The 15835-nt window shown below is 44.5% G+C and overlaps 1 protein-coding gene across 1 annotated transcript in view; it reads left to right on the top strand.

Annotated features, from left to right (window-relative positions):
- SYNJ2BP (synaptojanin 2 binding protein) overlaps positions 1-15835 on the top strand; it is a 100090-nt gene that overhangs the window by 66320 nt on the left and 17935 nt on the right. Inside the window, exon 3 of the mRNA XM_086937192.1 lies at positions 7012-7107. Coding sequence (XP_086793318.1) covers positions 7012-7107 — 96 coding nt within the window. The remainder of the gene's footprint in view (positions 1-7011; positions 7108-15835) is intronic.

The following is a 15835-nucleotide window of genomic DNA, read 5'->3' as shown; positions in this document are numbered from 1 at the left end:
GCGAGATTGGCGAAATTAGTCCACCAAATTAGGCTAGCCCTAAAAGTCATAACTAAAACAATTTAACACCTGGGAATTCAATGCCCGAAAGAAGCGAACGATAGCTGAAGTAACATTGCCACGTCGTAGCATTGACATTGCCCACCCATGAAAGAAATGTCCGCCGTCAAGACTAACACCAAGGCACACATGGTTGGACAAAGGCCATCTACAGGGGACTCAGATAGGGGCGTCGCACCCCCTCACTTTACTCTGCTTTCTTTTCTTTTTTAATTCGCCTCCTCCTTTTTAATTGGCACACCAGTGCATCTTTTATCAAGCAAAGCAGCTTACAAACACGGTTTTCTGTATTCTTTTCTTTTACTGTAAAGATTTTAATTAATTGTACAGTTAATAAAAATTCAAATAAAAATAAATAAATAAATAAATATATATATGTGTGTGTGCGTGTGTGTGTATATATATATATATATATATATATATATATATATATATATATATATATATATATATATATATATATATATATATATATACACACATTCTTTATTTCTTTCTTCTTCTTCAACCCTTTAGTGTCATAGGCCCATGTCTTGCATGCTGCAACCAGCCATCAGTCACCCTGGCAATCCCACCCTTTACCATTTATCAGGGACAAAAAAATGGTATCAAGCTAACCTCCTTGTATAAAAAATAGGAAAGGATTTTGTCAAGTGTCAAAGTCTGATGAGGAAGGGAAATGTGTGTGGTATGATAGTTGCTGCAACAGAAAAAAACCTACATATGTCCCTTCTGTTTTGCTTGCTGTCCTGATCTGACCCACTGTCACCTGCTCTCGAACACATTCTGAAGTGCAGCAAGTAAAATTATATTATTCTGACACCACTCTCCAGTGCCATTCAATACATTTTGCCTCTGCAACTTTTTACAGGGCTGATAATGTATTTCAATATCCAACGGTGAATCAGAATAGAATCCAATAGATGATTATCAAGTAGTCTGTTGGTTCTGAAAAGTGACAATGAGTTGGTTGCTTTTCATTGTTCTCTGAGGATTCAGCTACTTGATGAGCATCTCTTAAATTCTATCCTGATTTAACATTTCGGATTGGGATACAGCACCATAAGCCATAAGAAATTCCCAAGGATAAAAAGCATGTCTGCTGCTGGATGTTGGTGTCACACTAAAATAGAAAACAAGTCTGATTGATGCTATTCCGTTGTAAAATAATCAAGCTTTTGTTTTACGTAGGGATTTTGTACTGAATCAGAAGTGTGGAAATCAATATCTAGTTACATTATTTGTGATCTTGTACCAGCTTCAGTCTTTTAATAAACATAGGCAATGGTGTGTTCTTCCTCGATGTACAGTCTATTTTATCTTTATAACTAAGCATATTATCTACAGCTATAAATGTATTTATATCCCCCTATAAGTTAAGGAGTGTGGTTTAGGGGGGCGGGCCTACCAAGATAACTGATGAGACGCATTAACCAGGAACGCCAGTATGCACCACACTAATCCTAAAGAATCCTGACATACACACCACTCTTATTGGGCAGCACTCACAATAGTCAGTCTTACTTACTTGAAGCAGTATCCTGTAGGTTAGCCCGCTGTGCTTTACCATCCTGGCCTTTTATGGATCGACCCGCTGAGTGGACTGTGGGGTGTTGAAGGTTTATGGTTCCTTCATGGTAATCCTGCAGAGATTCTGTTCATGATGGGGAAAGACAGAGTGACCAAATCCACTCAAAATCATTCCATAATGCAGTACACTACATCTAAGCCACTGGCGCAGTGTCAGACCCATCAGACGAATGCGGCATCTGTACAGCCGTCCGAGCAGCAGTATCAACCTACTCTGGCTTATCAGTCATGCCATACAAAATACCAGAGACTCGCTATAGTCCACAATATTGGGAGTTACAATGGAGGGTAGCCTCCTCCGTGCAGATCTCAGGATAATAGCTGACTGTTACCGTAATGGAGGCAGATATTGCAGAATTAAGTTGGTCATGACCATGAAGAAAACCGTGACCTGGCTTCAGACCTTTGAAAATAGGATGCAGAGAGTGGTGCTGGTAGGAATATACTGCCGTTCTTGGTGTTCCCCAAGCGTTCTGACAGTACATCGCCTCAGGAATTCCTTCGACAATGCAATGTACAAGAGCTGCGGCCTCCTCCCACCCCCTCCGCCCTTTTCCCCGGATGTATTCGATCTAAACAGTACATAGGGTGCTGACTATTAGATTGCAGCCTGGCACACTGCAGTGGGCGATCCTAGGAAAATTCCTAAATTATAGTGATAAAGAAGCCATTCTCAAGGTGGTTGGTCAACAAGGTACCTCCTGCTTTGTAAACCATGTCAAAGCAGTTTTCCCGGACAAAACCAGGAAAGTACAGGAACAGTGAAAAACCTTCATAGCCATGAAACAAAAAATTAGAGTATTTGGTTTGAAATATATGCTGTGATATCCTGGGTTCCTTAAGTGTTGCACAATGGAAAAAGTAAAATTTTCAAATCCACCGCTGGAGTTGGCTAGAGATGCCCTTGGAACGATCACAGGAGACTCATGGCAACTCTAGCAGAGGCTAGTAGCAAGGGGCAGTGAGGAGCCTGTTTGTGTTCCAGACTGGACCCGGTGATAACATGCAGTGGATTGCCATGCAGGAAGATTGGACTGTGGAGTGCAACAGTTGGCTCCTCGGTGGCCAACACAATCAACCAGTGAGACCATGCTGACTAATAGGTCCCAGTTGTTTAACAATGTAATCCAGCTACATGCACCAAACCAAGGCACCTGCTGCTCCCAAGGTGTGACCTAAAGGTCAAATTTAATCCAAATTTCACAAATGGTAGTGTATCGATAAGTTACAGTCCATTCAAACAAAACTCCAATTCCAAATGCCATGCCATAAAATTCACATTCTGCACAATCAGGTTAGCGGCGGCAGATTTACTTGCTTGCCTCTACCCTTAACGACCGGCTGAATACAAGGTTGTGTTCACTGGGGGCTCGGGCCGAGATTTCGGTGGCGGCCATCTTCGATAGGGATCTCCTCTTCTGGCGCTCGAGGCGCCGGTATAAAAACAAAGGACGCACTCGCGTTCTGGAGATTGCTGTTTTGACCCCTGAGGCGTGAGCCGGGTGGTTACTCATTTTAATTGCTTTTAAATATTATTGTATCCTTTTCCCTTGTGTTCCCCCCCCGCCCCCCCCCCCCCCCCCCCGAAAACTGCCCCTGGCATTAGCGCTTGGCGCTTGAAAGCATCACTCTAACGCTGCCAATTTAGTCACCGATTTTAAGGTGAAGCACACAGTTTTTAAAAATCACATTCTGCACAATCAGGTTAGCGGCGGCAGATTTACTTGCTTGCCTCTACCCTTAACGACCGGCTGAATACAAGGTCGTGTTCACTGGGGGCTCGGGCCGAGATTTCGGTGGCGGCCATCTTCAATAGGGATCTCCTCTTCTGGCGCTCGAGGCGCCGGTATAAAAACATACGGCTATGGCTCCGCACAGCGGACGCGGACAGCGGGCGCGCCGGATTCGCGCCGGAGTCAAGCCAGAGTCCTGCCCGTCTGCGCCCGTCCGCGATCGACCAGGGCGTGGGGCGGGTCTCTCTGGTCCCTACGTGTCTACTGACCCAACAGGTACACAATGTAATATGTTTTATAATTACTCTAAGCAGGATCTACTCTCCTTACGCCATAGTCCGATTAATAGTTGCCACCATACGTTTCGGGCTGATCTAATACCCACTTATTGCGAGGTGTGTAACCAGATGCTCCCATCTCTACAAAGGGACGTGATAGAAGAAACTAAATTAAATATGATACTGTTAAACTGTAGATCTATGGTTAAGCACAAAACTGAGATTTATGAGTTGCTTAAAGATACACGTCCGGATGCAATGTTTCTCACAGAGACATGGATGGATGATGTTTCATCTCCAGATGCTCTCGAAGCCATTCCCCCTGGTTACAGTCTACTTAGGCTGGATAGAGAAAAACAACGTGGAGGGGGGCTAGCCCTTATCTACAAATCACATTTGGTATGCACCTTAGTTAAGACCGCATTAGTTAATAGTGAGAGTGGCTGCTTCACTATAAGAGTTGGGCCTAAGAATATCATCAACGGACTACTGATATACCGCCCGCCAGGAAATGCTGCCAATTTTGGGAACCAATTTCTGGAACTAATAACTCATTCAGTGCTAAGATATAAAAAGTTTCTTATCCTGGGTGATTTAAATATTCACTTCGATGATATTACATGTAGAGAGGCGCAAGAGGTGGTTACTGCACTAAAATCCTTGGGGGTTAATTTACTATCCACAGCCCCCACGCATCAACTTGGCCATCTTTTGGACCCTATTTTTGCCAACTGGGAGGATATTAGAGTCCTACCCCCAATTGAATTGACATGCTCAGACCATAGCATCGTCCCGTTCGAAATTAAGAATGTGCCCCTAGAAACTAGACCTAGGATATCCCATCCTCAGAAACGCAGGGAATGGAAAAAATTTACCCCAGAAATGTTCAGTAATGCCCTATCGGAAAACCCTCTACCTTTAGGTGATACCTTGCAAGAGATGTGGAACAATTATGAAAGCTGGATGTCCGATGCCTTGGATACAGTAGCACCCTGGACTACCAAACCGCCGGCAAGGCACTCTAAAACCGCACCATGGTTCTCAGAAAAACTGAAATTAGCTAAAACCAAATGTAAGGCCATGGAACGGAGCTGGAGAAAAAACTATGATCTAGAACATAAAGCTCTTTATAAATTGGAATTAAAAAAATATCAAAAACTTGTCAGATCTGAGAAAAGTACTCATCTTAAAAATAGGATTGAGTTGGCAAACAACCCCACTAAAGAACTTTTCGTCATAAACAAGGAGCTTACTGTTCCTACTAGACTGGAAGCCCAAGACACATTTTCTAATGAGATATGTGATTCTGTTGCGAATTTCTTTTTAGAAAACGTTGATAAAATCCATGCCACTTTTACACCTAGAATTGACACCTTAGGCCATCAAAGAAGCATGAGAGACAGTTCTAGTTCCATCGCGAAACCTCATCTCACATGCTTCAAAACACCTGAAAGACATGACCTTCTAGCTATCATCAATAGCATACAATCTGGCTCACCTAACGATGTATGCCCCCCGGCACGCTGTAAAGAAGTTATGGAAAGTATGGTAATCGACCATATTAGCCATATGGTGACATTGTCCTTTCAGGAATGTTTGGTACCTGAAGCATGGAAAACTGCTCAGGTGATCCCTCTTAAAAAGAAACCTAACATACACATCTCTCAACTTTCAAATCTCCGTCCCATTTCCCTCCTTCCTTTCTGCTCTAAAGTTGTAGAGAAGGTTGTGAATAAGCAGCTTATGGCATACCTGGAGAAAGAAGACCTCCTCCATCCATCACAGTCAGGATTCAGATCCGGCTACTCCACGGAATCGGCCGTTCTTTATTCCTCTGAGTGCCTCAGAAAGCTAGTAGATGAGGGAGAGACAGCAGCGTTGGTACTATTAGATCTAAGTGCAGCGTTTGACACCGTGCTGCACACAACGCTGCTGTCTCGACTCTCTGAGATGGGGGTGGAAGGATCAGCACTAGAGTGGATACGTTCCTTTCTGGCCAATAGGAGTTTCCAAATTCACTGCCCACCCTTTAGGTCATCCATTAGGAAGGTAAGCCATGGGGTTCCTCAGGGCTCAAGCTTGAGCCCTACTTTGTTCAAAATCTATATGGAACCCCTGGCTCACGTGGTGGAAGCATTTGGTGTGACCATTGTTAGTTACGCTGATGACACCCAACTAATACTCAAGCTTTCGCCCGACCACAGTGATGAGGCCACCAACTTCTCCAATTGCTTATCATCAGTAACATCATGGATGAACAATAACTGCTTGCGCCTGAATGGCGATAAAACAGAACTGTTAGTGGTGGGGAAAGCAGTATCCGCCTGGTCTCATAGGTGGTGGCCCACGGAATTGGGTAGCCCGCCCACTCCTGTAGATTCGGTAAGAAATCTTGGCGTTATGCTTGATTCAGATCTTTCTTCAAAGTCACACGTCAGCAAGGTGACAGGAAGGTGTCTCAGCGTACTAAGGGTCCTTCGGAAGATTTTGGATCTTCTTCCCATAAGCGCCAGGAAGACTATTGTCCATGCTCTGGTGACCCCTCACCTTGATTATGGAAATGTCCTGCTAGCAGGCTTGAGTGTGAAAGGCCTTCACCAGCTTCAATGCGTCCAGAACGCTGCCGCACGCCTTGTGCTAGGGCTGCCTCGAAGAGCCTCCGGGAAGACCGCGCTGGCAAAGCTTCATTGGCTCCCAGTTAGGGAACGTATCAAGTTCAAAGTCCTTTGTTTTGTACATCGTATTGCTCAAGGAAAAGGTCCAGATTATCTTAAAAATCTCCTTATTATACATCGTCCTACCCGGAATCTAAGATCTTCCGGTACGATGGTGTTCAAACTTCCTCGAGTCAAAAGGGCCAGAATGGCCGGCCGCTCATTCAGTTACTTGGCCCCTAAACAATGGAATGGACTTCCATTACATCTTCGTATGGAACTCTCGGAAACGAGATTTAGAAGTAAACTTAAGACATATCTGTTTCCCATGATGTAATTTCTCCCTTAAATGGCTCTTTCTTGCCATCTGTCTTTGGAAATCTTAGCAGCTTTCAGCGCGGGGACACACTGTTTTCTGTGTAACCAAACGCTTAACAAATGGCTTATTATTATTATTATTATTATGTATTTCAAATCAGCTTTATCTTTTTTTGCTTCCCCTAAACGAAAGACCACTTTGAACTCTCTGCTATAAAGCAATGAAAACCTTTCAGTGCTTTAAAGCAAATCTTAACTGCAACCTTCTGGGTGTGCTGAGTGAGAGGCCATATACTGTCTGGTGGTGTGTAAAGAACACAATACTTTACTTATTCTAGTAGTAGAGTAAACAGTGTTGATTGTGCCTCTCTCTTGTAGGTGAATGGAAGAGAACTGAAGAAACTTTTGCACAATGAAGCAGTGGATCTTTTCAGGGAAGCAGGGGAAGATGTTGTATTAAGAGTCCAGCACAGAGTGAGTATTGCACCTTCTTGGAAACCTTTGCCGAGGCATGTTTGGCATCTCAGTAGAGTTTCTATCTGGTATGCATACCAACATGTTTCCTCAGAAATCCTATCATAACTTCCTTTGCTCATCTGTCTACATGAAAGAGTTTGTACCTTGTATTGCCTTTCTATATCATTGCACAAACCATCATCCTCTCTGTGTCGGATCTTAATTTCAGATCATATATTGCCGTCTGACAAGGCAGGTGGATGGCTGTGCTTTTTAGTCTTTTGTACATTGTTTTACCTTTAATCCTTTTAAGAGGTAGCATCCTTCCTAAATCCACACATGTATCACCAATCATGCTTGGGCCTCCCATTCTCTTATTAAACACATGTATCTGTTTTGTCACCACTTTTTTTCCCGAAGTTTTATATAGCACAAATTTCACCCAAAGGTTTTGGAGCGCTTTACGTGAGCACCAGTTGCTTTACACAAGGACGCATTCAGTTTTGTTTGGCACGGGGAGATTACGTGACTTGCCCAGAATCACAGGATGCTGAGCATCATTGCCGAGACTCAAACCGGTTTCCCAGATTTGAAATCGACCACCCTAGCCATTAGACCACATCCTCTCCCCATTGAAGCACTGTTCAATGTGGCACAAATCCGTGTCAAACCTGTACATGACCATGATACGCATAGCACTTTTTGGAGCAAAGGCGTATTTGCTGGCTCTGTGTTCCAGAAGTGTTTGAGAGACACCATTATCGCGATCCCGAAACAGGAAAACCCTCCACTAGCCTTCTGGGGCAAAATCCAGGGCATGGGTCAGTGAAGCCCCCCCCACCCCCGCAAAGTCACAGCGGTCTTTCTGCTTGCCCCAGTATTGGAACTTTCATAGATTCCCATGCTTTTGTATCTTTCATTGTCTCGTCGGAATGGGAGTCTCGGTAAGAAAAATACCATAGCAGTAGGTACAAAAAAGAAAGAAAAAGGCCTAGGCCTCATTCCCTTTTGTAGCATATCACCATCTTTTTGTAAAAGAGACCAAACTTAGGCATCAGCCAATCAGAAGTGCCTCACCCCTTAGAACCCTCCTGAAGGAACCTCAGAGCCTCAGATTTTCTACTGCACATTGTGCTTAGGGAATCTCCTTTGAGCTCTGTTCAACTTCTACTCTTCAAAGACTTTCTTCAAGGTTTTTTCTTCAGATTCTTTTCAGATTCACTTCAGATTGTTAGCTGCCTTCCAGGATGTATGACAAGGAGAAGAAGAAGGCCCTTTTCAAGCCATGTTCCACCTGTGGCAAGAAAAGGCTTTTCATTGAGGATAAGCAAAAAAACTTCATCTATTGCCTCTATCCTGACCACAAGGCTGCGGACTGTAAGATCTGTCGCACCTTTTCAACCAAGACCCTCCGGGACTGTGAGGGTAGGCTTCTGACATGGCTACAGAAGTTGAAATCCAGGAAGGATATGTAGGAAGGTAGATCCTGACTATGGTTGCCCCCAACTTTTTGCCCTGTGTTTTAGCTGGTTTTTGACATAGTTGGCCTGGGACCCTGCCAATCAGGACCCCAGGCCTACTGCTCTCTCTGTAAAATGGATTCCATGTACCTTAGGTACATATCCAATTGGTACTGGGCCACCTTATCAGACCCTGTAACTCAGGGCATAGGTGTACCCAGGGCCTGCCAGGGGCTGCAGCATGTATTATGCCACCCCTGGCTGGCCATCTAAATCTGACACAACTGGCTGCACGACAGCTGGGGCAAGGTGGTGTAAACACCCTTTGCTTTAGATATAGTATACCTATATCTAACCCTAAAATGGACACCCGTATTCCTATCAGTCACTCCTATGGCAGGCCTTGACAATCCTGAAGGCAGAGTGCTTGGAATCGTGTGAGATGGTGCTCTGGCATGAGCTGAGCCCATTTGCAGCTTGCGGAACCAAGTCCTAATAGCTGTTCCATGATAACGCATACCATATACTCTTAAGTGCATTATAATCCTCGCGGTTATAGGCCAACTCTGGTATCGCTTTATCAAAACATGTCGAGTAAGGTGTCATACGAATTGGAATACTAACCCCTCGCCAATTCTGGCGACGGGGTTAGCATTCCACCCTTCTAGAGGGACACAACATGTAGGTAAGTAACTGTGAACCCCGGTTAAAGTTAACTCAAGCCTCAGCATCACAAAATGGATGCTGCCACCACAGACACAAGTCTGACCTCCTGCTGCTGGGAGTCCTTCCAGCGAGGGAGGCTTGGACAAAGGGTTTCCTGTCGGGGGCGGTGCTAGCACCATCCCAGACAGGGTTTTGTGTATCCTGGGTAGGCAGGGCTTTAGAGGAAGGTGACTGCAAGTGGCACCCCGGTGCTCACTATGCATCTGTCGGCTAGAACCAGTTCCAGGGGCACACCAGCCCCTGAGCTGGGGAAAGTCCGGCATGGGAGAGGGGTGTAACCACCCCCCTTCCTGGTCCCACCCATGGGCAGGACCTAGTCGCGTGCCAGCCCCTTTTCCTAGTATAAAGATAGGAGCGGGCCCCCTTCCAAATGAGATCATCTTTGAATCCTGAAACTACTTTCTACGAAAGGAACTCTCGACTTCTTCTCAAGATTTCTCCCTTGTGACTAAGGAGTAGTCACCCTGCATCCGCAGGCACCATCCAAGCATCGCGGTCTGCTGTAAGTCTCTCCTCCGGATCAAGACTGCCCAGCTCGACGAGAACCGGCTTCCCTGGCACCTCTGACCTCAACCTGCATCATCGGCCCAGCTGAGATTCGTGGGCGTGACGAGACCTCGAGGGACCGGCCATCTTCAGGACTGCACGACGCTTGCCCAGCACGACCGCCGAGGGATCCTCGTGAGTGCTTTGGGGTCCGAGAAGCCCCAACCCTGAGCAGCTCCAGCACCGAAGTTCAGCCTCCCAGCCTCCACGAGATCTGCATGGGGCCCTTCTGCCTGTTTGCTGCTCACCGTGTTGTCTGGCTACTAGCCCGCTGGCTTGTAGCCTTCCCGCGGACGAACAACAACATCCACACCACTGGTCTGGTTGCTCCAGACTGGCCCTAGCTCCCTTCCAAAAGAGGAGCACCCCGGACCCTCCTGGTCCACTCCAGACGCCATTTTGAGTCCACCGCATGGGCTTGAATTTGCCAAGACTTGTTGCCCCAATCCTGGGTCCAATTCGAAAAAATGGTTCAGCACACCATATAATGTACAATAACAATATCAATGAGGTCAAAAATGTCAATAAGCCATGATGTATTCTTTTCTTGCTTTATTTCAAATCTTCACATACAAGTAGCCAACGCGTTTCGTCCGAAGGACTTCTTCAGGGCGAAATGATAAGATACTGTTTTGTATTCTGGACTTTAACAGTAAAAAGCAATCTCCAGCTACTGTAATGGCACCAGTCTCCAGGAACTTGAATGGCAAATATCCTTTTGTTTTATGATGGATTGATCAAGTTTTATTTGATGAATATATTCCAGCGAAAAGAAGGGATGTCAAAGTACACATCCACGAAAGGTGATGTCAATATTCACCTTCGCTATATTTCAGTTTCATGCGGTCTCCTCGGTCGTCATCTCGGAAAGCTAGTTCCTATCCTGGGTCCAGCGACGTCGACAGCAGCAACCATCGTGGGACAGCTCGCACCTCCATCCTGGTCGCCGACAACGCCTCCTGGTCCGTGAGACTGCAGAGCCCAGCGTCGCCCACTCACCTGGTCGAGGTGACTCCATCCGGTGCCATCCTGGTGCCCATCCAATCACTGGCTAGTGATTCAGAACTTGGTCCCCTCTGCTTACAGGTGTCTTCGATCTTCGATCCAGGCTTGGATCCATCCGAATCTCTTCACTGGTCGCCTGCCAGCAACTTCTTCTTTCAGGCTCCATAGACTGCAACGAGGATTCCCGACGTCTTTCCAGACCTATGCAGCAGTAGCCCCTGGGCTAGGTAACTTCGGCATTTCGGTGCCCTAGCATAGCCTCACTATCCAAGGGTCCAGATCCTTTTTCGTTTCAGCTCTACCTGGTCGGATTCGTCCGATATCACTAACTTTGTAATTCCTAGCAACCATAGACTTTGTCCCGCATCCCGCGTGAGAGTGCACACTCTGCACCCGAGTCCCCTAGGCCTCCTGCTAGTAATCTGAAGGTTCAGTAGTCCAGTCCTAGCGATTCCAAAGCCTATTAGTACAGTACTTACCTGCTAGTAATTTCGCATTCCACTTTTGTAGTATATGGTTTTTCGTGCCCCTCTGGCATTTGTGTAAATTGTGAAACTTAAAGTATTTTCGTAAGAGTTTTGTTGTGTGCTTAGCACCCTGTCCTCATAAAGAGTACAGGGCTGTTGGGATCTAAATAAATACACTGTTTATTTTCATAACACTTGTGTGGTGTCCTTTCACTTGGTGTTCAAGGGGTATATGTGATGGTATAACAGCTGGCTTAACACGCCCTCTAGAGTTTAGCCCGAAGACTGCTCTTGTCCATGCTACTAGGATAGCTGGTCTATCGGTTGACTTACAACCAATCATCAATAAGGGTTGTTTGGACTGATACATAGTGATCACTAGAATAGTGAGCACTGCATATCAGGCCAACTTCTCACATTGGTGAGCAGCGGTTGGGATTTGAGCTTGCTGTTGTTTTACTACACGTATCCTAAGAATATCATTGTGAAAGATCACATAAGTATTAAGGTACATATAACTTAGCTTAGAATACTCTGAGTTCTACTGAACTAGCTATTGTAGTTCAACAGGGCCTAGCACACCCTGACTACAACTCTTAGCAAGGGATCAGTAGGCAAACAAATAGTGTAGGTAGGTGCATCACTTACACCACACTAGAAAAGCATGTCAGACAAAGGAGGAAACTCTGAGTCTCCCCTTGTGTCAGTTGACCCTCCACAGGTCATGTCCAGATATGCAGCTCTTAGCTTCCAGGAGATGAGACAATTGTGTACCTCAGGAAGCTAAAACAGGGTTCTAACCCTACCATTCCCTTTCTGAATGGTCTCTTAGAGACTTATGATGCCAGGAGAACTGCTAACCCAGATTCTTCTAATCCAGATGGGAATATGCCCCCCTTAGAGGGACCCTTTGGTGACCCTGACCACTATCTCCAGGCAGCAGATGATGCAGAGGAGGAGGAGGAAGAGGAGTTATCAGAGGATGAGGCAGACAAAGGTCAGGTAGAAGTCAGCAGACTCACTAGGACCAACTTAAGTAGGCATGAGAATGGATTAGGGGGACCCCCAGGGCCACTCTCAGGCAGACTTAACATTGGGAGTGGACGAGTTAGGTCTCTATCCAGAGGCTCTAACAGATCCATTCGAACCAATGGCTCTCAGACCTCTTCTCACAGAGGGATGACATCCCCTCAGAGGAGAGAGCATGAAGCAAAAATGAAGGAAGTCATTCTGAGGATTGAAAGGGAAGAACTTGCCCTGGCCAAAGAGAGACTTGCCTTTGCTAGAGAGCAGAAATCGTGTGGGGCAGACCCCACTGGTGGCAGCATTCTCCCAAGAGAAAAAGACAGGAGTTTAGACACTAGACACCTGAGTAAGATAGTGCCCCCCTTTAAACAAGGGGATGACATCCACAAATGGATGACTGCTTTGCAGAGGGCCTGCACTGTACAGTGTGTCCCCTAGAGTCAGTGGGCAGCTATCTTGTGGCTCTCCTTTGAAGGCAAAGGTAGAGATAAGCTCCTCACTACTAGAGCTGAGGATGCTAACAATTACCAAGTCCTGAAGAATACACTGGTTGATGGGTTTGGTTTAACCACTGAACAGTACAGAGAACCGAAGAAGTTAACAGGTATGTCAAGCACTCTCAAAATTACGTAATGTTCCCAATGATTATTATTATCACAAGTATTCTAATTAAAGTTCATTGATAGGAAATGGATATCCAAAATACACTTCAAGACCAGATGTTAGACTTCAAATCTTTATTTTAGATACATTAAGGGTGTTTCCAGCTTGTCCTGCCGACACGTGTTTCGTCTCATCGAGACTTTCTCAAGGCTGGAAGTATAAAAAAGGCTAAAATCAATATTTACATAATAGCTACTATACATGTACAACACCATAAAGAAAAGTGAATAAAAAAGTTTAACAGTACATACATAATCTGACAAATAATACACATTTACAAGAAACCACAAAAGAAAAATCACATAAGAAACAACAAGCATATAAATAACAAGAAAAAAGAAGTTTCAAATTCATATCTAACTAGGGTATAGTTAATTAGCGCTCATAGTTTATTGTCCTATAACTTCTCATCTCATTGATAACCATCTTGGACCAGTTATTATCCTATATCTTCTCAATCCACTGATAACAACATTGGACCAGTACACAGTGTGTATCCAATTATATGGTAAGCCAGAGAGTAGGCAGAGAGTACAGGGGATTGGTTGGCAGAAGTCATATTAATAGTCAAGATAATTCGATGGTACTTGATCTAATAACCCAATGAATTAGGGTATCCCATTCCCACAACCGATCGTGAGCTGTTTAGTAAAAGAAAGAAAAACATACCAAAAGGAAATTGCGCATAGATGTTGAGGGACACGGTTCTTGATTCTCAATATTCGTGTAAGCGAGTTCTAAAAACACATAGACAGTATGAATCCTGCAAAATGAGAGGAGAGAATGGAAATTCCTTTCAAAGTATAATATAAGCCAAAAGCATTTTTGTGGGATGATGATTGCGTATATTTAAAAGCATACCTAGAAGGAGTTTTTCAAAAGGACGCAATCCCTACAGTCTTTGTCGCTAGATCCTAGTAGTGTAGTTCATGGGGCAACGTCCAAAATGATTGTTCAATGTATAATGTAGTCGACCTGATGGTAAAGGCAAATAATTATTCTGTGCCATGACTAAGAAAATATATCTCTGCATATTAAACAGTTCACTCAATTGAAATAACTAGAAAAAGGACATGACTAGTCGTCCCTAAAGTTTGAAGATACTAATATATAGAGTAATTAACCAAGACCAAATGAATCTCACTGTATGGGCTGGTCATAGCCATAAATTAAGGCTATAAGATCGAAGTATAGATCAAAAGACAATAAGCTCATTATACACATAGAAAAACCTCAGCCCTAATAATTATAAAAAGTAAGTAAAAAATCTAACTAGTGACACTGAACAGAATACGAGACAGCGTCATATGGCGATATACGTGGAATCACTTGATAAGTTCAACTTTCCCACTACGTGAAGGTGAATTCATATTTCTTAAATCTGTGAGAAGACCATAATAAGTCACTGAAAATACATAGAGAAACCTCAACACACATCATTATAAAACGTGAGTGAGAAATCTAACTAATGACAATGAACAAAATAAAAGACAGCGTTAGATGACGATATATGTAGACTCACTTGATAAGTTAAACTGTCTCACTGCGTGGAGGAAACTCGTATTTCTTAGGTTCGTGAGAAGACCATGATAAGTCACTGCAAAGTGAAGGAAACACATGAATATTGTTTGTTCTAGTTGTAAAATTGAAGATAGTCAACATTATTATATTCGTGTGCAGACCATGCTAGATCACTAAATAGTGAGAACAATAGACACGCATGGCTTGCTCTGTGTAAATAGACAATGGTCTAAACCAGGGGTCTCCAACCTTTTGTGTAGTGTGAGCTACTTCTGGTCAGTGAAAATCATCGTGAGCTACTAAACTCCAAGCAACTCGCGCATTTTTCGAGCGACCTCCCCCGCCCAGTTTTATTGACGTTAAGCCTATTTCTTCAGAGCCCATGGGCCCCATACTGTGGCTTCAACACAATAGCACTGAAAGAAACAACTTTTTTTCCCTTTTTTCCTGTGCACTGCCTTCTGCAGCACAGTGAGCCAAAAAGCTAAAGCACAAGCCACAACAGTGACAACAAAAGCACAAGCCGTGCAAGCGGAGGCTGATGCTTGTCGGAATGGGACAGAAAAGAGGTTCTGGCACCAAATTAAAAGCAGCCCCATAATCCGTGTCTGATGGCTCACTGCACTAAAGCAGCCACTGCAGGGGCCTGTGCTTGACCTCATGGTCACAGGTTTAAATCCCAGCAGGTCCACTCATCCTTTCCTCCATTTGAGGTCGATATAATGAATAGCCTTGAGTTGGGTAACAATAAACATCTGTTATTCAGCCCCAGGACAACTTCTGGTGATCGTGTGCTTTGCAACTAGACCTGTTATGTTATTAAATATAGGGCAGGCAAATTAAATAGATAAAAAAAAAGTGTCCCACATTTGAAAAATAAGTAAAACTTAGACATGTTGTATGACGGTGTTTTTCAAGGTATGGAAGACTACTTGGCTATTTGTGCTTGCAGCAGGCAATGTTTGGTACTATCAGAAAAATTTACAATAAAAAGCAGCCCACCAGCCAATAAAATAGGAACACAAATAGCCAAAAACCCACAGACAAGTATTGGCACAGACTACCAACCAAAAAAATTGTCACACAAACAGACCACAAAACAACCATACATAACATCCTGAGTGGCCACACGACACCATGAAACCGTCAAGGCCTCACTGTGGAGAGGCCAGAGCTGGGAAGCCAGAGCTGCCTGTGTCCCTGAAGAGCACACAGAGGCCAGTGAAAAGGCACATTGTGGTCCAGCCCACCTCGGGTTCAGTCAGCACAGGCTCAGAATGGACCAGCTTGAGAGGTGCTTCCGGCGCCCTCTTCCTGCCCCATGCCCAGGCT

Source organism: Lissotriton vulgaris, chromosome 9 (genome assembly GCF_964263255.1).
Source record: "Lissotriton vulgaris chromosome 9, aLisVul1.2, whole genome shotgun sequence".
In the NCBI taxonomy this organism is placed as follows: domain Eukaryota; kingdom Metazoa; phylum Chordata; class Amphibia; order Caudata; family Salamandridae; genus Lissotriton; species Lissotriton vulgaris.
Note: the sequence above shows the minus strand (reverse complement) of the source record. Positions and strands in the feature narration are given on the sequence as shown.